Source organism: Rhinolophus ferrumequinum, chromosome 3 (genome assembly GCF_004115265.2).
Source record: "Rhinolophus ferrumequinum isolate MPI-CBG mRhiFer1 chromosome 3, mRhiFer1_v1.p, whole genome shotgun sequence".
Classification (NCBI taxonomy): Eukaryota; Metazoa; Chordata; class Mammalia; order Chiroptera; family Rhinolophidae; genus Rhinolophus; species Rhinolophus ferrumequinum.
In genome coordinates this window covers 62,908,410-62,930,633 of record NC_046286.1, presented here as the reverse complement: position 1 = coordinate 62,930,633, position 22,224 = coordinate 62,908,410, and the positions used below count along the sequence as shown (strand labels likewise).

At 36.9% G+C, this 22,224-nt stretch overlaps 1 protein-coding gene across 1 annotated transcript in view; it reads left to right on the top strand.

The window, feature by feature from the left end:
* Positions 1 to 22,224, top strand: part of CDK19 (cyclin dependent kinase 19) — a 130,065-nt gene that overhangs the window by 92,335 nt on the left and 15,506 nt on the right. The window contains exons 5-6 of the mRNA XM_033097548.1: positions 13,374 to 13,431; positions 18,376 to 18,507. Coding sequence (XP_032953439.1) covers positions 13,374 to 13,431; positions 18,376 to 18,507 — 190 coding nt within the window. The remainder of the gene's footprint in view (positions 1 to 13,373; positions 13,432 to 18,375; positions 18,508 to 22,224) is intronic.

The window sequence follows — 22,224 nt, the reverse complement described above, 5'->3', positions numbered from 1 at the left end:
TGGATTAGTGGCATAAACTGAACTATAACTTTAAGTATCTCTTTGTCACTTTCATATCTCAGCACCTAGCACATGATAAATGCTAAATCTTTACTGAATGAAAGATTCAAAGGAATGCTCCAGGGCTCTGACCCTAGATCTGTCTTTTAAAAAATATTTGTGGATGTCCTATCCTAAAACTCTAATGTAACTTTTAAATGATAATTATTGTTCACAATAATGGGTGAATTTGTAGTCTTTGCAGTCTATAGGCACAAATAACTATATAGTTTGCAAATATGGTATATGGAAATTTTGTAAGATCCATTTGAGGAAGAAAATAATTTTGTATAGTAGCAATGTTTTGGGTTTTGTTATTAGTTAATGTCTACCAAACATTTTTGGGTTTTCAAAAGGTCACTTCTGTCACAAACCTAAATACTTACTTATTTTATTAGAGGTCAATAATAATAATAATACTTAGAGTTAAATATAATTCAGTTGATTAAAGAAAATGATGCAATAGATATTCTAGCTACAGGGAAATGTATAATATTTGATTTTGGATATTTTGTCATAGTACCTGATAGAAAACTATATAGTTTTGCTTTGTTGACATGTTTTCTTCCTTATGACGTCTACTTGTTCAGAAAGAGTTTTAATTGGATTTTCAACAGCATTCTAGGTTGTTTATGATATGTTGGTTATGTATAGTAAGTCTTTTTTAAATATTAGTTATCTATTGCTGTGTAACAAATTGCCCCAAAATGTAGTGGCTTTTAATCAACATTTATCATCCCAGGTTCCCTGAGTCAGGAATCTAGGGGTAGCTCATCTGGGTCCTCTGTTTCAGAGTCTCTTTAAAAGATTGCTGTCATCTCAAGTCTTGACTGGGAAGCATCTGGTTCCTAGTTCACCCACGTGGTTGTTGGCAGGATTCATTGCCTCATGAACTGAGATGTGGAGGCTTTCCTTGGTTCCTTACCATAGAGCATCTCATAACATGGCGGTTTTCTTCAACAGAGTGAGTAAACTGGAGGGCAAGAGAGTGTGTGTTAGCAAGATGGAAGTCACAGTGTTCTGTAAGTTAATCGTGGGAGCGACATCCATTCCTTTTGCTGTGTTCTGTTTAGGAGAAGTCGCTACAGTAGGTGCAGCCTATGCTCAAAGGGAGCTGTTACACAAGAGTGTGTATCCAGGAGTGGGAGTGACCGGAAACCATGGCCAAAGCTGCCTACCAGAGTGTAAGACGCTTTTCAGTGATGTTTGAGTCCTATTACGGTCCTTTTTATTTAGTAGAAGTATAATAAAGAAAATGCAAGAAATGCCCTCCTTGCATATAATTTTTTTCCATGTATAAAACTTGCTCAGATTGTAAGAGTTTGGGGGTAGTTCTGGTTCTGGAGAGCTAAAAGCTTTATAGTGTACCAATTGTCTCTTCCCTTTTACAAATAGTCTTCAGTGCTTTCTTTCCAGAATTCAGTGTATGTTCCTCACTTTTCCCCTCCCTGCTATTGAAATCAAGGATTTTTCATTTTGAACATTCCTAGAGAGTTCCTCTTTGTCATGCAGTCTGAGGCCTATGCTTATCACTAATATTAGTACTTTTTAATTTCTGTTTTTCATTCATTTGTGTAAAACAAAGGCAAACATTTAAATGATGGCAAAAACATCGTTTTTCATGGTTGCTGAATTGAACAGCTAGTTGAGAAGCAGTGACAGGACAACATGAGGAAGCATGAAACGCTGTCGTCCTTTAGCTAAAGATAAAGAGAGCACCTGAAGCCTCTTTAGGAACTGTGTGAGTCCAATATAGGAAAGTCTAAGGTGGCCCTCTGTTTCTATTCAGTTGGAAAAGAAAAGGGTTGTACTGTTGTCAATCATGATAGTTTGATTAAAATAAGTGCTTGGTGACTGGAGAATTGTCTAGAAATCTCTGTGTGCAGCACAGCTTCTCTTCATACCTTGTCTGGCAAGGAGATATATCAGGTTTTTAATTTTGTTTGTACTAAGTGGGCCTGATGAGGTGAACGTGTTGTTATACCTTAAAGAAACCCTTAAAATCTTACTGTAGCGATCATGCCAGCATTTTGCAAGCATTTTAGTAATGTTTTAGGTTTTAGCCTTGCTTAGTTTTAATGATATGGGAGTTTTGAGATCCTAGTCTTTAAAAAAATATTTCTAAGACAGCTAATCTTGATCCTTAAGCCTCAGTTTACTCATTTCAGAAATGATAATTATAGGTACTTTATATGATTTTGACCTCCCAGTCTCAGCTGCAGAGTTCCGGAATTCCTCCTAATTTCCCTTCTGTAGAAACTTTTGTACATCCTTTCTGGATCCCATCAGCAATCCAAAGATGCCCTTTTTTAAAAAAACACTTTTTTCCTTACAGTTCTTTTAGTCTGGTATTCTCCCTAGTCTCTTCTGCTTTACAAAGTAGAACCCTACTATAAATAGGTGAAATATGCTTCTTGGTGTTTAAAAAAAAAAAGTAAGCCATATTTCATTTTGTTTATATTTAAATATTGCTAATATTTTGGTCAACTCTTCATATTTAAACGTATGAGTGTTTGAAAAAAAAACTTGCTTAAATGAGATCAAAATTAGCAAGTGATTCAAATAGCTTAGTTTTCATTCTAACAGTTCCATGCTAATCAAATGAATTTCTGTTTACTGTTTTTCATTTGACTTACTAACATTCTACCTAAATAATTCTGACAGAATGTAGCATTTCTTTTAATATGACTTAATAATCCTCCTTTCTTTCAGAATGCAGAGCTAGCAATGAAAAAGTAAATTGTGGCTTGGTTATCCTCTAACCTGCAATTTTAGGTGATTTTGGACAATTACAGATCTTGTCATAATGAGGAATCACATTAGTGTTCCTGCAGATGACCTCTGCTTCCTAACTAGTTCCTTAGATCTGGGTCCTCGGTAGTCTGTGGCTTAGCCCATCCTGTCTGCAGTGTGAGGCCTTTGATGGTGGTGACATCAGCATCCATACGCGGTGACTCCTGTCCTGCTGTTGTACCCGAGGCCTGCTGAAGATGAGGTAATGTCTCTTACCGTGTTCTGGGTACTGCGACACATACCTTACATATGTAAGAAGGTATTACTGAAGGATTCTTTAGATACGGGCTGTGATGTTTTTGGCATGACAGCTTTTCCATCATCCATAACCGTAAGTCCAGTAACTGGAGCTTTCAGGGGAGTCCTGCACATCTGTCAGTTTGAGTTAGAACGTGATAGTCTACCAGCTGTTCCATAGGCCGGTGATACACACTAAGCATCACACTTCCAAGAGGGCCAACTTCGAAGGGGACATGTTTAGACTCACAGTGGCCCCTGAGGCCTCTGAAAGTTTAGCTCAGGGATCTTTTGATGATCCCTGGTTTTGGCATCAAGTTTTCGTAGCCTGTATTGGCAAACACATGTATATAGAAGGCTATTTGCCAAATTAACTTCAAAGTCACTAACAAAGTGTTAAAAAGCAAAATTCAACTGAGTAAATTTAAAGGTTCAATTGGCTTTATTCACCTTTGCATCAATCGAGCAGCATCCCTTCTAGCAAATAAAAAGGACGTCTGCTGAACTGTGGAAAAGGAAAGGGTTTTAAAGGCAGAAAGGGGTGGAAAAAAGGAAATTAATAGTAAAGAATGCAGGTTTCAGGCAGGGTCTCTCCCTCCTAAGGGGAAAGGAAGGGGCCTGTCTGACGGATGAGCTCACTAGTGCTGACCAGGCAGTTCCACACGGACAGGCTAAAGGTTCCAGTCCTGGGAATCTGCAACTGCAGGTAAGTGTTAAACTCGGTTCGCTGACATGAGGCCTAGTACAAGTGACTCTGTTTAGGACCATTTGTCTCTCTTTAAACAGAGAATGTACAGTCAAGATATAGTCCACAGTGACAGCAGTGGCAGGAACTGGCTAGGAACCAAGGGCCACAGATGGAGTCCCAGTACTTTGAGGCCTGTGTTTAAAACTGAAGTATCAATTCAGGCATACTATTTTATTAAATCAGTTTTATTGAGGTAGAATTTATATACAATATGATGTACCCATTTTAATTACACATTGATAAAGTTGGACAAATGTTAACAAGTTCTGACAAGTTCAAGAACTTTTTTGCAACGATGTTGCTAACTTTTGATATCGGGGATTTTTAATTATGAATTTGTACCAACTGGAGAAACAGTTAACCAAGTTTACTATTTGGAAATGCTGAAAAGGCTGTGTGAAAAAGTTAGATGGTGTGAATTTTTCGCCAACAATTCATGGTCCTTGCATCACGACAATACACCAATTCACACAGCACTGTCTGTGAGGGAGTTTTTAGCCAGTAAACAGATAACTGTATTGGAACACCCTCCCTACTCACCTGATCTGGCCCCCACTGACTTCTTTCTTTATCTGAAGATAAAGGAAATATTGAAAGGAAGACATTTTGATGACATTCAGGACATCAAGGGTAATACTACAACAGCTCTCATGGCCATTCCAGAAAAAGAGTTCCAGAATTGCTTTGAGGGGTGGACTAGGCGCTGGCGTCAGTGCATAGCTTCCCAAGGGGAGTACTTGGAAGGTGACCATAGTGATATTCAGCAATGAGGTATGTAGCACTTTTTCTAGGATGAGTTCGCGAACTTAATTATCAGAACTGGGCAATCACCACCACGGGCATTCTATTTGACTAGCACTGTAGGATGATTCAAGATCTCTTATTGAGAATGATGGTGTCTTCATCAAGAGGGGATCTGGCATGCGAGGACTGATGAGTCATTTCAATGGGAGATTATATACGATGGTAATTTTTGTGTGATCATATTCTCAACTAAGCACACATCTGGATAGAAGTCTTCTAGAGGTAAGGTCCATAAATCAATTAAGTGTTGTGCATTTTCCAAGTGTGCTTCTCATAACCCTGGCCTGGAATGTGTCTCTGAGAGACTTGGATTCTAATCCTGGGTTCTTAGTTTCTCATGATAATAAGACTGAGTGATTTGATTTGAATGTGAATATCACAAATGTAAATGCAGAACTGCTTTCTACGTGAGTGTTATACTTCTCTGCAGATGTGTTGTACTCTTTAAGGAACAGGATAGAATCTGAATGTGACATTATTCCTGGCATTGCCATCACCGTGGAATAATATATCTTGATTATACTCTCTTAGTGACCTTGAAATTAGGTAAATATTCTTCTAGATACATGTGTTTGTTTCATATTAAGCTTTTTATAATGACTGCTTTTTATTGCTTCTTGTTAAAGAAAAGAAAACCTTATCTCTGCTGTTCAGGCCTGTAACCACTCCTAAAAGGCAGAGACAAAGACGGGTATTGTTCACTGTTGTGCAGGGCTGGCTTGGCAGGCGTTGTTTACTATGAACACCAAGGTTTGCTTAGCATGGTTGTTCAATACAGATACCTCTAGACCATTTTAAGGCAAAATGAAACTAACTGCAGTGCTTAATACCGTAGACTGCTCCTGATTTAAAGATGGCTTGCATCTACTTGTAGATGTGCAATTTCGAACTGACAAGGCATTATTCCCTTAGAAACAGCACTTTAAACAGAGTTAGGTTCTCTGAATACAAAAGCTTATTTAACCCACAATATGCCTTAAGTGTGGCACTTACAGATCTGTGGAACTTGTCATTTTTATTTGGACTATTTGTTTGTGACTGGATTTCTGTGGGGCAAGACTGGTTTATAGACTTAGAACATATGCTTTACAAACATATTTTGACCTCCTAACGTGCGAGGCGCTGTGCTGGACCCTGGGAATCCAGAGATAATACAATCCCTTCCCTCAATGAGTGCATCGTGGGGAAGATATACGTCAATGGATAATCACAGGATCATAAGGTTTAAAAAAGAAATGACAGCTACATTCAGGTACCAGCTGTGCATGAGGTTCTGAGCGCACAGAAGGAGAATACCTAGCCAGCTGGGATGGGGGCGCTCTTGGGGGACTCACACTGAGCTGAGTCTACAAGGATGAGGCGGTTATAAGGCGAAGGGGAAAAGTGGGTGGGGAGAGCACCCCAGGCGGAGGAGACAGCGCGAAGGAGAGCAGGGGTAAGAAACCACAAGCACTTGGGCATCACTGAGGCAAAGCAGGGAGTAGAGAAAGAAGACAAGTCGGGACCAGATTACAGTGGACCTTTACTGCCATGTGTCCAAGTATGGATTTTTCCTGTGGTCAGTGGGAGCTGAGCTGGTCAGGTTTTTGCTTAAGAAAGGGATATAGAGAACTGGTTTGAGGGTGGAGGGGTAGGAGCTTTATCAGGCTGTTGGAATGAGCTGGCTGAGAAGTGATGAAGGCCTGAATTACAACAGGTAAGCAAGGTAGCAGGAGGTGAGCTAGTAGATAAATATTTAGGAAGTAAGATAAGCAGATCTGAGGATTGATTAGATTTGAGTGATACACACAGGATGTTCGACTTCTGTTTTGTTGATTGAGTGATTGAGAAAGGAATACCAGAAAGAGGGGCAATAAAAATTCAGTTCGAACAAGTGAGTTTGAGATGATTATGGAGATGGGCAGCATACAGTTGACATATTTCTAAGAAACATAGTTTAGAGACCTAGAGATAAGATTTCAGAGTCATTAGCACATGGGTGATGGTTGAAACCCTGGAATAAACTAGAATCAAGATTTTAAAAAATCTGTATTCAGAAGTGAGCTTGGCATATTATGGGGTAAGTGGTTACTCTAGTTTCTTAAAACTTCTCTTAAAATTGAGAACTTGCCTATCAAAGGACTATGAGTACTATCCATTGGTATTTTTTGTTCATTTATTTATTTGTTCATTCAGTCAACAAATATTTATATTGTATGCCTGGATTTCAGTAGATACATAAAGTGGTGAAAGAAATATCTTCCCTGCCCTTTAGGAGGTTGCGATCACAATTTCAGATTCTCTATATTTTTAAATTCTCTACCTTCATTGAGGTTCTTTTAAGGAGTAAATAGTTATGATGCTATAAGCAAGTGACTATTTCTGTTTACTAAGGAAAAAAAAACACATGCATCTTACTCTCAGATAGTTCTTTGCCCTGTCTGTTACAACACAGAATCTTATTTATTCAAGATGAACAATAGAGAACAGTGTAGAGAAAGGGATATAAACTGAGGGTTTTCTCCTGGGAATGTATTTCTGTATCAAATGTGAGGAGAGTGATGTCACTTCTATATTTAAATAAAAGAATGGCTGTAGCCATTAATATTAGGCCAACACTGTTCATTGTTCAGAAACTAGTCTGATATTCTGATTGGTTTTTTTCCTATCATTCAGGATTGTAGACAATTGTGTTTGTGTTTTTTCATCTTTATTGGTGCTAAGAGTCATCTTGTGGGTTTCCTATGTTTGCTGCAAATGTCCTGGGGTAGGGAATGCAAAGCAAATGTAGCTGGTTAATTGTATATCTTTAGGCTGTTCTATTTATGATGTGCCAATTAACTGAAATAATTTTAACCTTGTGAAAAAAAATTGATTCTATAAAAGGAAAAGGCAGGTGGAGTACATGTAAATGTAAATTCAAGAATTAACTGAATTTTGCTAAAATACAGATATTTCAAGAGTATTGTTTGTTAATAGTATTCCCTGACTTTTACCTTTAAAATATAATTTAACTAAAACAAACCCTGCAGCCTTGATTTGTCTATCCGATTTTATTGCTGGTAACTTAAATGTGAAGCATCCAAGTTCTGCCATTTCTGCTGTTTCTATGGTAACTAAAGTGTGCAAACCCAGCAGTATCACTTTCTTTCACAGCTGGCATTTTGTGTTCACAGTAAGAAGAGGAGTTTTAGTAAAGCATAGTCTGTGTTAATTGGGATGTAACTAGGTCAGAGCAATTTTGGTATTCTTTTAGGTTTGTATGTGTGGATGTAGGTGTATGTGCATCAGCTGCAGTGTCTTTTTTTTTTTAATGCATATGCGTTCGCCATGCGTTCAAGTTAGCCTTTTGAAAATTAAGCACAGTGTCTGTAAACACAACTCAGTGTGGAATCTTGGGGATTACATGGAGTTGTTCTGAGAAGTGCCTCTAGCCCTGCAGGCCCTTGAGTATTTCTATTAAGAAAAAGGAAATTTGTGTGAAAATGCTTCGAAAAGTTAAATGCATTTAAATGGTGTTTAAATTTATATTCCCCCCGCATCCTATCCCTCTGCCTTTGTAAACAAATATTCTGAATTTTGAATCTGTTATTCACTCCTTTTTAAAAATAAGCTTATCACATGTGTAGTACGCATAAACAATATATTCTTTAGTTTTACTTGGTTTTAAGTTTTATGAAAATGGCATCCTGCTGTAGTCTCCTAAAACTTACTGTTTTTCACTCAACGTAATATTAGCTTCCAAGATTTAAACATTTTTTTCCCTTTATTTGTAATTCATTGATTTTCACTGCTGTTTTAAAATTCAAGTGTGACTCTACCACAATTAACTTTTCCATTTTCCTATTAGCTAGAAATCTGGGTTGTGTCCATATTTTTTTGTATTACAAACTGTGCTTCTGTGAACATTCTCTAGTGGATCTAAAAATGGAATTACTGAGTCGAAGGATATGCAATTTTCCAATTGCAGGATGGTCCCAAATTCTTTTCCAAAGAAGTTGTACCAATTTATTCTTCCACAGCAATGTATTGGAGTTACCCCAGACCCACATCCTATTCAGTAGTTCTTAATTTTTACCCAATCTCCTAGGTGTAAAATAGTATCTCACTGTGATTTTGATTTGCATTTCCTTCATTATTGTTGAGGTTGAACATCTTTTCATATGCTTAGTGGTTAAACATGTTTCTTCTTTTGTTAAATATCTGTTCAGACATTTTGTCCATTTTTCTATTAGGTCGTTTTTCATATTGATTTGTAGGAGTTCTTCATTCTGAATACTAAATCTTTCTTACCTTTGTGTGTAGCAAGTACTTCTGCTGGTTTGTGCTTTGTCTTTTTACTTTCTTCATCTTTGATGATTGGAAGTTATTTAATAGCCAAACTTATCAGTCTTTTCTTTCATGATTATTTCTTGTATGTTCTTTAAGAAATTCTTCCCAGAGAACTGACTCTGGGTGGTGAACACACAATGTGATATATAGATGATGTATTACAGAATTGTACACTTGAAATCTATGTAACTTTACTAACCATTGTCATCCTAATAAACTTTAATTAAAAAAAAAAATTCTTCCCTACCTCAGGGTCTGGAAGATATTCTCCTATATCCTCCCCCTGCCCACACACGCAAAGTTTGTTTTGTTTTGTTTTTAATAATATTTTATTTTATTGGGTAGTATTGGGGGACACTGTGTTTCTCCAGGGCCCATTAGCTCCAAGTAGTTGTCCTTCAATCTAGTTGTGGAGGGTGCAGCTCAAGTCCAGTTGCCATTTTCAATTTTTAGTTGCAGGGGGCGCAGCCCACCATCCCATGCAGGAATTGAACCAGCAACCTTGTGGAAAGCTCGCGCTCTAACCAACTGAGCCATCCGGTTGGCCCCACACATAAAGTTTTAAAGTTTTGCTTTTTACATTGAAGTCTTTAACCCACCTGAGATTTATGTGTGTGTGGTATAAGGTGAGGACTCATTTTATTTATTTTTTTTCCCCATTTGGATAACCTGTTGTGCCAGCACCATGTATTGAGTAGTTCCTTCTTTCTCCACTAACCTGAAGTTCCTCTTCTCTCACTATCACAGTTCCATCTAGGGACTCAGTTCTATCCCATTGATTGGTTGGTCTATCCCTGTATCAGTATCACACTGTCTTAATTACTATAGCTTTAATTAGGTTGGTGCAACAGTAATTGCAGTTTAAAGGGTTAAAAATAATTGCAAAAACCACCATTATTTTTGCACCAACCTAATAAATAAATCTTGATACCATGTTTTGAGCCAGATTCCTCTCCTCATCCTGTACTCCTAACACTTCACAGTATCTTGGCTATTCTTAGCTCTTTGCTCTTCCACATATATTTTTAAACCAGCTTTTCAAGTTCCACAATAAAAAACCCTGATGAGATTTTGATTGAAGTTGCATTGAATTTATAGATAAGTATGGGGAGAATCGATGTCTTTACTATATTAAGCTATCTATAAACATGGGCTCTTAATTTATTTAGGATTTTTAATGTCATTTAAGATAAGGTTTCAAGATGTTTTGTGTAAAAATCTTGTACATTCTTTGATACATTTATTCCTAGGCACTTATAATGGTTTTCTTTCTGTTGTTGGTTTAGAAATGCTGCCTTTGAAAAATTATATTTCCTACCTTTTTTTTGCTGATATGTAGAAATACAGTTGACTTTTTCATTTTGTTCTATTAGCCAGACATCCTACTGAACTCTCTTCCTACTGCTAATAATTTGTTTATATGTACTTTGAGTTTTCTGTGTAGATAATTATATCATTTGCAAATAAGAATAGTTTTGTTTTTGCCTCTCCAATCCATATGCCTTTATTGTTTATAGCCTATTTGATAACAATTCCTCGGAATGTCTTGATCCTTGCCAGTACACAATCAGTATTTGTAAATGTTCCATGTGTGCTTAAGAAAAATGTGTATTCTCTATTTATTGGGTAAAAAGTTATATATATGACTGCTAGATCAACCTTGCTAATTGTGTCCTTTGGATAGTCTGTATCTTACTAATCTTTTGTCTGCTTGACACATCAATAATTGAGAAAAGTATGTTATCGTTGATCTTTTTCCCTCCCTAAAGTTATATTTATTTTTGCTATATGGGTTTCAAGTACATCACAAGTTTAGGAGTGTTGCTCTTCCTGGTGAATTGAACCTTTTATATAACAGTTTGCCTGATACATCTTTTAATAGCCTTTTACTTTCAGCTTTTATGGTGCTTCCACTTAGGTGGATCTCTTGTAAATAGTATATGAATGGATTTTGCTTTTAATCCAATACGGAAATAATGTTTTTAGCATGAAAATGTATTGTTTTAGCCCTTTGGCCTAAGTTAGGAAGTTTTTCCTCCAGAGAGGATTTTCTTTTGCTTCTACTGGTAGCATCTAGGTTTACTTTAGTCCCTTTGAGAGTCTTGGTTGATTGTGGGGTAGCAGGCTCAGCTTCCTTGCTTTGCTGGTGGCCCAAGGTCAGTTTCTCCACTGAAGTGTGTTATTGGCATCTGCCCTCAGGCCCATCCTGCCTTTTTGTCACTGTCCAGCCACAAGGATACGTTATTTGGGGTGAGGCTGGGGGTTATTGTAGACCTCATGTAAGATCAGGGATCCTTCAAGGAATGTTTCTGATGCAGCATATGTTTCTTTTTAAGGACAGGATTCCCCAGAGCACCGAGTCAGCCATAACACCAGACGTGGAAATCTCTTGTATTCTCCTTGTTTTTCTTTTTCTACAGTACTTATCAATAGCTGATGTACTGTATATTTATTGCCTTTCTCTTCCCCCTAGAATGTAAGCTTCATAAGGGCAAGGATTTTTTTCCTGGGTTTATTTACTGCTGTATCTCTAGCATCTAAACCACCGCCTGATACTTAGTATGTACTTAGTCAGTATTTGTTAAATGAATAACTAGGGAGGGTGGAGAAGGTGGTGTAAAAAGCCATGCCAAGTATTGTACTTTTACCTTGAAATGCTCTGATATGTTCCTCCATGACCATCATCACAAGTGAGGTGCCCATAACTTTTCCCTAGAGTATTGTAGCCCACATCCAACTGGATTCTCTTTCTCTACTTTGAGATCTATCCATCCTTTCCAGTTCATTCTTCACGTTGCTACCAGAGATTTTTCCTCAATATAGATCTGATTATCTCACTATTCTGTCTCAGCTTAGTCTATAGAATAAACTCGTTTCTTTATTGTGGCATTTTATTCCCCAACATAGTTTCTAGTCTTATTTCTACACTGAGCATTCCATGCTCTAGTCACGTCAAAACACTGGTAGGCTCTCTTAGTATGCTGTGTCTGTGTTTTCATGTGACCACATCATTATTTACAGGGTTCCTTGAGTCTGCAAAGTCCGTCTTTTGTTTCTGCTTATCAAAACCTTAGTCAGCCTTATATTCATCCAAGGCCATCTCCTTCCTAAAGACTAACAGTCACTGAGAAGAATCATTCATTCCCTGCATTTGATTTTGCAATTTTGGTACTTTTCATAGTGCCTTATATTCTAAAAAGCTGTCTGTCTGTGTTTCCTACTAGATTTTAAGCTCCTTGAAGTCAAAGGCTTCTCTTTGTTTCCTGAAAGTCTCCAGTACAATGTTTTGTACATAATGGATCTTTGATAAATCGTTGTCAAACTTGAATTTTTAATGTTTGGGTTTGTCTGATGCTAATTTGTCTTTCTGCTATGGTAAACTAATCTTGTCTTTTGTCTTCAGTTATCACATGCCATTGACGATAACTTTCAAATCCAAATCCTCCAATTTCCATTCCCTTGACTATCAGCATCTCACCTTCTTCAAACTGAGTAGTATGTCATCTCCTTCTCTTTGTTGTTCCCCCTCCCAAACCAGTGCCTCTCATAACTTTTCCTTAATACAGACAACGTCATTCTTTTAGTCACATAAACTCAAAACCTTGGTGAAATCTGTATCGTCCTCGTCTTAATCTTCTTACTTCGACTAGTCACAAAGTCCTATTAATTTTTCCTTTAAGATGTTACTCAGCTCCATAACTCCCTCTCCATTTCAGCTGAGAAGACCTTGGACAAGAGTTTACAGAGGAGACTTACTTGTCCAAAGGCCTATCTCCACAGCTCCTCTGTATCCAAATGTCTACAAATGAGGATGACGTGAAAGCTGGTGGACACATTTGCAGTCTACTCTTTATGTAGCTTTGTATTAGCCTTGCTTTTTATTTTCTTACCTCTTGAAATTATATTTGGAATTTCTCACTTTTGCATGAACTATAGCTGAAAACATGTATGAATTTTAATAGAGTGTGTTGAATGTTGATCATGTTTTCCTTCAGTAGTTTAGAAATATTTGGCAAGGAATATTCCATTTGATTCATTTAAATGAAGGTAATTATGTTGTGGTTTGAAATTTTGTATATAATTTTTCAACCACAAAAGCTCTTTTGTGGACAGCAAGCAGACAGTTTATAATTTGTACAGATTTTTAGATTATTACTCATTACTTCTATGGGGTAAATAGAAACGATAGCTTTAATTCCTTTGTAATTATTTATATGATATAATTTTGAAAATAAGATGTTTCCATAGCAAAGATATTTGTGGGAAGTTAGTGTTAACCTCAAGGATGTCAAATGTTTTAACTATGGAGAGAGCACTTGGTATTTGATTATAGTTTTGATGAACATACAGAAGTGATATTGTCATAGAAATTTTTTTTTCCATTTTAGAGCATGTCAAAAGAATAAACATAGTAATTTGAATGCTCTATTTTTATTTCTAGAAACCAGCAAATATCCTAGTAATGGGAGAAGGTCCTGAGAGAGGGAGAGTCAAAATAGGTAGGTAATTATTTCTAAAATAATTTTTTAAACTGAAGTGACTGCAAAGATGGTTTCCCTTTTTAATACTCCTATTTAAGTAGTTAACTTTAAAATTACTTCCTCTTAATATTTTTAGAAAAGATGTTGAGAAATGTAGAGAGACAGTTTGTGAAACTCCTCAGCTTTATTCACAAAATAAGGTTTTATAACTCTAAACTGAGGCAAGCCAGCCCACAAAGAATTCACGCCCATACAAAACCCCAAGCGTGTGTTTATGCTGCTATTACCGTTCTGCTCCGTCACCCTGAACACAATCCCCTAAACCTAGCTTTGTCTCAGCTTTATGGAACATTCTTCCCGTGAATACATCCCTCCCACCCTGACCTAATGCATACGGAGTTTCACAGATATCTTGCTCGCTGCCCCACACATGCCCTGGGCCAGGTACCAATATATGTTTTCCAAATGAATATATATGTTTATAGACTCTTACTTGCCAGTCTTGGATTAAGGCACTGGCAGGAGTCTTAATCTGTCTGTTAAAATTTCCTTTACAACCCTGAAGGTTCTAAAAGAAATTGGCCTCGTTTTTACTCATGACATATTTGGGAGAAAATGAGCTAAGAAATTCTTTATTCTAATTTTTTAAAAATCTTTTTATACTTCTGTTTTATTTTATTTTTTCTTTTTTTAATTTAATTTTCAATTACCATTGATATACAATATTAGTTTCAGATGTACAGAACAACATAGTGATTAGACATGAATATACCTCACAAAGTGACAACTCCAATAAGTTTATTACCCATCTGACACAGTACATAGTTATTACTTATTCTAATTTGTTTGAATAGAAATTATATTTATTGAATGTTCAATGCTTTTTAGAAGGATTTTAAAATAAATTTTGTTTCATCAACCTGCTGTCTTTGCTATTAGAATATAGATGCTAAGTGTGGTACAAAATTGTGCTAACTTGACTTATTGCAAATTCATTCTGTCCTACTTCAACCTAGCCTGGCCTGCGGCTTAGTCTTCTACTTCCTCAATTAATTTGCTATCCCAGTTCCTAAAGAAGCTGTTCTAAACCAACTTCCCTTTATTTAAGCCTCTACCCTGAGTTTACTGAGATTCAGAGTCATTCTAAAGTTTTGTTGATGTTGATTAAGAAACAGTTACTACTTTCCTTTCCCCTTTCCTTCCTCTTCCCTCTCCATCCCCTTTCTACCGCTCCTCACTTGTTTCTCACTCACTCTTACCCTCTTTTTTCTTACAGGCAGTTTTTGAGTACCTACTTTTTGTAAGACTCTGGTGAAAGTAAAAGGGAGCTAGCTAAAGGATGGTCCCTCCCTGTGAGAGACTGGAGTCCAGTGAACAGGTTACTATTTAGTGTGACAGATACTTGCATGTTACCTCATTGTTTGACACAGCTGCCTTCTGTGGTAGATGTTACAGATAAGGAAAGCTGGGTTTAGTCAAGTTGTAGCTTGTTCAGCCTTTCCAAGTCCAGACCCTGGAATTCCAAGTCCAGAGTCTCTTTTCCTATAAACGTTGCCATCTAGTGATATCAAAGCTACCTGGTGTGACCTCACGGACCACTTTTTGTCACCACAGCTCTGTCTTTGAAATGGTCAGAGCAAAGAGTGACCCTTTCCTCCTAAGTCTCATCTAGTGCCCTTCTTAGCTTCTAAATGTCTTTCTCCTGTCCCTAAGCTCCTCGTCTTACAGGATCTCCATTCTTCCCGTCTCCAGTTTCTTCCCTTCACCTTCAAGCATTCATGCTTCCCAGTCTTAAAATAAATCTTCTCATACCCATTTTATTTTCTTTACCATTCGTTCTATTTTTTCCTTTGTCCCTCTACTTCTAGAACCCATGGTATTCACCCATTGGTTCCACTCACCCTGATTTATTATAATCTGGCCTCTGATTCCATCCCTCAATTGAAACTTCTCTCTAAAAGGACACCTTTGACCTCTGTCTTACCAAATCTAGTGGCCTGTGTCACCATTTTCCTTTAATGCGTTAGTCATTTGTTCTTCTGACCAGTCTGACCTTGAGACTGTCTTTTTTCTTGGTCTGTATGCCATTGCATAATTCTGTTTTTCTGTATATTACTTTTGCTGTTACTTCCACATTTTATTCAAGACACCCTAGGCAATGGTTTGGGACATGGTCTCCCTGTATAATTACTTCTTTTGGGAATTGATAAGTTGTGGCCTTACAATCTTGGGTTCTATGAAAATTATTCTAAGAACTGGATCTCAGATTCTATTCTCTCCCCCTCGGTAAAATCTTCATCTCTATTTGGTTGCCCTGTTGGCAATCTGTACTCCATTATTCCAAAGCAAATTCATCATCATCTTATAATTTCCCTTCTAAGAACCTGTCATCACATTTAACCCAATCACCCAAACTTAGTGTCTTCTTCTCCTTACTACTCCCAAATATTTGTACTATTTCTGAACATAAATCCTACAGTCCAGGCTAGTTGTTAACTACCTTACTGTTAAGAGTTTTAGGATTGTAATTCTATCCAAGATTAGGGATAAAACCAGGGTTAAAAGTAAGCAATGATAACTAATAGAGGTCAAGTAAACAAATAATCTAGTTGTTAAATTGCTTTAAATTTTGTCTTAATTGCACATTATTTTTAGAAAATTAGTAATCCTCTGGTGCCCATGCTTAACACTTTAATACAGTTCTATTTTGGCTGATAAGAATAGTCTAATGTAAAACACATTATGACCTTCCCTATATCTTAGCCTTCCCCTGCTTGGCAGCCCAAAGCCTTCCCAGGCCTTGCCTAAAATGTTTATTGCCTTCTTTACTATTCACAACAAATCATCATTCAGAATCCAGCTCAAGCTCTACTTTCAATTTAGTCCATTTCTACAAAGGTGTATCAAACATCGTTCCAGATGAAACCATGAAAGAAACATAGGCTCTTCCCTCAAGGGACTTAGAGTCAAATAGAAACACGTAGCAACTTTCCTTTATTCTTCCAGTACTTATCCTTTTTTATTTTTGTCTCCTCTGTGTATCTTGTCACTCACTTTCATGTAAGCTCCCTGATGGAAGACAATGTCTTTTGCTGCTTTTCTCTTATTGGATAGTGCCTAATTAGCCCCCACCGCAGAATTTTACTACTGCTACCAATTGAATTGAAAATTTCACGCATATCTAATTTTAGGAAAACAGCTGTTAGTAATGTTTAGGCTAGTTACCTTTTGTCTAAATCGGTAATTATTTGAAAAATGGTTTGAAATTCCTTCGAAGTTTATACAATAAACAGGAATTGTTTTTAAGAATGTTTATTGTGTCCTCTGGTCTTGATTTCATTTGACAGTGAATAGGTGTGGCTTAGATAAAAGTAAAGAGGTAGAGAATAAGGGGAGAAATACTGGCTTTGGCCTTTATTTCAAAACAAAATGCTTTTCAATGTGTGGAACAGCCTTCCATCATATTACTTTGCCATCAGCAACCATTAGTATCCGTTAAGTATATAAAGCCGTGCTTTGAAGTGTATAATATTGGTAAAATGGTTTTGAATACTTGTTTGCTATAGGGAAATTCAGTTAAGAAAGAGTAGTCATTAGCCCAGGCTTTCTTGAATAGCTTTATTTTTTAAGACCTGGCTTCCCCAAAGCATTTTTAGAAAGTCTTATAAATTATTAAACTCTAAAGAAATAATGCCACTGTAAATTAAAATCTTAATATATGTTTTATCATAACATATTAGTTTTAGATTAAATGATTCTCTAATGAAAATTTTATATATTGTTTGTGCTTTTATAGTACATTGGTGCCCCTTGTAATCAAAATATACTGTGTATATTATATGTTTTAAATTACAGTGGTTTATTGGTTTATAATTCTTGTGATTTTGCCTTTGTGACATACAGTTATGACATGTATAACTTACTGGATGTCAGGTCAGAGGTTAAGGATGCAGGTGCTAGATTATAATATGGTTTTCGTGTGAGTACTGATCTCTACTGACTGTCCCTGTGACCATGGGCCTTAGAGTCTTTATCTCACAAGTGGGGACCAAAAATACTTATCGAACCAGCATTCTTATGATTATATTAAGTAATATATGATGTACGAGTATATGAACACCGTTTGTAAACTTTATAAAGTGCTTTGTAGATATAATGTATTTCTTCTTTATGAAGTCTTAAGAAAATAAGATAGTTTCCGGGACCTTATTTAGTAATAAATATTCTTTTTTCTATTTTTATTCTCCTTTAGTAATATTTAAATCAGTTAGCTTTGGTATAGACCTTTGTGAAATGTTGAATTACAACAAATTATCTCATATTCTGTACATGTTCCTTGGAAACGTGTGTGATGTGCTGGTAACTGGCTCTCTGGGTAAAAAAGCCCCAATTTGTAGCATTTGCCATTTTCCATGATGTAAATATTCCCACCATAGCCAATTTCAAACCACCCACATGATGCCACTGAACTCATAGTTAAGGAAACATATGTATAGATTGGCTCTCATGACCACTTAACCCAGCACACACTGAACTATAAGACATAATCCATTTTTAGATGTATAGTTATATAGAAGTCATAATTAACTATGGAAACTTTTAGACTATCTTTGAGTTGAAAAAAAAAAAAACAAGTCTAAGAATATTATTGTAATCGTCTCTGAAAGACAAGAATCTGAAGTCCGACCTGGATTCTAATTCTTACTCGTACTTAGTAGCTCTATGAAAGTAGCTTAGTAGCTTTGGGAAAGTCAGAATATCTTTAAAACTCAGTTTCTTCATCCGTAAAATACTCACAATAATAGTATCTACCTCAGAAGGAGAAATCTGGTACCTGGTACAAACCACTGGTTGAAAAGGGAGGAAAAGGATTACATAAAGTTAGTAACGTTTGTCATCAACCTTGCATGGTTCCAATAGCATGCCAAACTGAATTTGATATTAATTTATTTTATTTTTTAGCTGACATGGGTTTTGCCAGATTATTCAATTCTCCTCTCAAGCCACTAGCAGATTTGGATCCAGTAGTTGTGACTTTTTGGTATCGGGCTCCAGAACTTTTACTTGGTGCAAGGCATTATACAAAGGCCATTGGTAAGTTAGTCTAAAATGATTTACTATGTTGGTATCAAATTATCATAAATACCAAATGGTATAATAAGAATAAAGCTGCTTTGTAAAAATCACTTTATGTCTCTTTGTAAAAGTCCTGTTGTCTTCTATATTCCTAGATTTTATAGTCTGATAGATTTGGATTTTTAATTGTGTAGAAGAAAATGTTTCTTTTAAAAGAAGAAAGCATTTTCTTTCAGAGAATAGAGGTATCTGATCCTATTGAGTTGCTATGGAAATGATAGCATGCAAATTTTATTTTGCACTTACCTAATATTGATCAGAAGAACTTGAGAAAGATTTAGAATTGTTTTCTTCACAAAAAGAAAAACGGGAGTAATGTGGTCTTGGAAGAGTTCCTTCTGTCTGGGGTAAAGTTGGTCAGTCAGTCTTTCCTAAGCAAGAAATAATATGACTAATCTTTCTCTCTCGCCATTAGAATGGCAGTTTCTCCATTAAGATAGAAAATAGAGTCTGGGTAGATGAGCTGTGCTCCGCATCTTCCCATCTCTCCGAGTAAAAACGGCTGAGTAAGAAAATCTGTTCTAAACACGCTCTCTGTAGGATTTAAAGTCTGCTTCAGAACAGAAGTATCAGAGATGTTGTTACCTGGGCACTGTATTGTCCTCAGAGGGTCCAGCTGCAAGCTGAGGGAGTCAGGAAGAGAGAGCCCTTCTCAAACCTAGAGATTTCTTTAAAGGAGGTAAAGAGAGAGGCTAGGTAAGGAGTAAATAGTACAGTTAATGTGAAGAAGGTACCTGAATTTGCTAAGTATGTTTCTTTAGAGTTTCCTTTTACAGACAGGGAAGCACACCCTTTCTCTGTTAAGCTCATGAAAAAAAACCTGGTGACACCCAAAGACCTATAAAGAAAGTTCTTACATTTGGAAACGTTAGACTGATAATTAACTTATTCATCGGTAAAAAGGGAAATAAAAATGGAAGATCTGATCTCATTCATTGGAAGATCTGATTTCTGCAACACTCACAGACATCCAGAACACATGTATACTTTGTCCAGGCACTGAGGTGCTAGCACAGGGCTGGAGTATTTTAATGCTTCCTAAATATTGCTGAAGGATTTTGTTAAATTAGTGGAAAAGCCGGTGAGTCGCCTCAGCACTGTGAGGAAAGCCGGGATGTGTGTGACAGAAGAGAAGTGTGACACTGTCCTCTTTAGAGCCTTCCCCTAGCAGCTGAGCCCAGTGAGGCTGCAGGGCAGAGGCAGCACGGCCACACTGTCAGCAGTCTACAGTGGTGGCTGTCTGAAGGGTGAAGCAAGGAGATCTGCAGACTGCAAGTGGAAGGAACGGAGGAGTCCTTACAATGAGTTCACATCAGAGCCTGACTCTACTTACATTTCAGTGAGTGACTTTTACTGTAGGGCTGTACTTGAGACTTTTATTTAGAATTATGTTTGCCTCTGCTGTTATTAGGTCTCTCTTTCTACTGAGAACAGTAAAATCGCTTAGACAATCTCAGAAGGCATCAGAGGTTAGGAAGAGACTGAAAGTGAGCCAGAGAAGGCGGGATTGTTAGTGGGAAGCAACAGGTGGTGTCTTAGGACAGGACTGAGGGTGAGACCCAGGGCATAAGGTCAGAAGTATGATAGCAGCAGACTCCATGTGTCTTGGACTCTTATTGAACGCTGATACAGTCTGTATCTAGAAGGGAGATTTCCAGTAAGAAAAGGCTAATTCAGCCAAAACCTTCTTAAACAAACGAAGTGACTCTCCACCAAGTCTGTGCTGTTCTTGGAAATTCTTATACAAAATCCATGGTGAGGCCCATTTTTAACATGTATGTACCATTAGGTGATTCTGTTGTATGTGGTCCACACACTTTGATAGTCCATAGTTTGAGAAGCACGGTTTTATGAATATTTTATGATTAATTACCCTCTTGTTGAGGTTAAAAATAAATGTGTTATTTTGGAAATAAAGATAATTGGGTATGAATTGGAAACAAATTATATTTCTTGTTTTTTCAGGGTAAGGAGAACTGAAATTGAATTTTAACGAGCTTGTAACTTACTTGCTTAGTAAATGAGATTTACCACTTAGCCAAAGATAAAAAGCATAAGCACTAATTTCTAATTTTAGTTAAGTTCCAATTATCCGTTTTGGATAGAAGTTGGGAAAAAAGTTAAGACACAGAAATTAGTTATCTTTATGTTTGAAATCTATTCACAGCAGACATACTGGTATGAATGTACACACATTCACTCATTGTCACTCTTCTCCATAGTCGTATGTCAGAAATGAATGTTATTTCTATTCAAAGCATAGAAATAAGAGAGTTTGATGATTAATGTCAGTAGAAGTTTATGGAATGACATTTAGTGGGGGAGTGGGGTGGCTGTGTGTAGGTATGAGTGTGTATGTGTGTGTGAGAGAGAGACAAACAGAGAGAAAGACAGGAGAACAAGTCATTAATAGAGAAAAGAGAGCTGAGCGATGGGTATCTATGGTACAGGGACCAGATGACCATTTAAAATTAGAGACTCACGTGAGGCAGGAAACCATAGAATGTAACACTACCAGCTACACAGGTTCCTTCTCTTAGCAATTCTTAGGGAAATCCAGATCCTGGGTCCTGTCCATTGAGTTGAGGACACACCAGGAACTGGCATGAGCAGCAACGTACGTTCGTACGTTCGTAGTCGCAGCTGAATGCACAGCAAAGGCAGCCAGCAGGAAGAGAGATGGGCTTGTCGGAGGCAGTCCTATCAGGGGCAAGAGTGATGAGCAGTGGGATGTGGGAGAGAGAGAATTAAAAGGGAGACACGGAGCAGTGTTACTACTGTACTCTTCAGTGATGGATGTTCATGATGATGGTGACCCTCCTCTGTCATTAAAAAAGATTAAATTATATTTTATAGCCTCTCAGGATGGCAGATAGTGGTGTAATAAAAAATAGTTATTGAAGGGATATGTTCCCATTATCCAAAACGCTAACTTACGTGGAAGGGAACCATTCCTGAATGGAGTCAGACATGTGAGATATTACTATATGATTTTTTTCCATTTGGCAATTTGGTTTATAAAATAGCTCACAAACACTAATTCCAGCTAATGGATATAATTAGACTTTTTTCTTATTTAACTTGTCTACAGAATGTGATTTCCACATTTAGTAGGCTACTCAACACTGCTTTTCTATACTATACCACAGTCCATGCATTACTAACTTAAAAAAATCAACTTATTAAACAGCATTTATTTAAATGGGTAAGTGTGGATATACATCTCACAAAAATTAATTCAGTTGTATATTTGGCAAAGCCTTGTGAATATAATATAGCCTCAGAATCTAAATTAGTTTTTTGATGTATAAAATCCAAATAGAATAATCTATAACTGGTGATTTGAAATAGTTAGTAAAACTTTTAAAGATGCCTGACTTTATCCTGAGGTGTTGGAGGGTTGGGTAAACAGCCAAGTGGATATGTTTAGATAACACTTACCTCTACTGATGTCTGCTGGTATATTTATCAGTTTCTAGACCTTACAATTTGTTGAAAAAATTGAAGTTGGTAGTCTTTTAGAAAAAAGTTGAGTTTTTCCAGATCATTTTATGTGGTCTGTACTCTTGGTCTAGACTCACATCTCAGAAATGGTGCTCTATCATCACGCATTTGATTGCTTTAGAAGAATGTATTGCTATTCCTGATGGTGACATTGTTTTAGTCTATCAGATC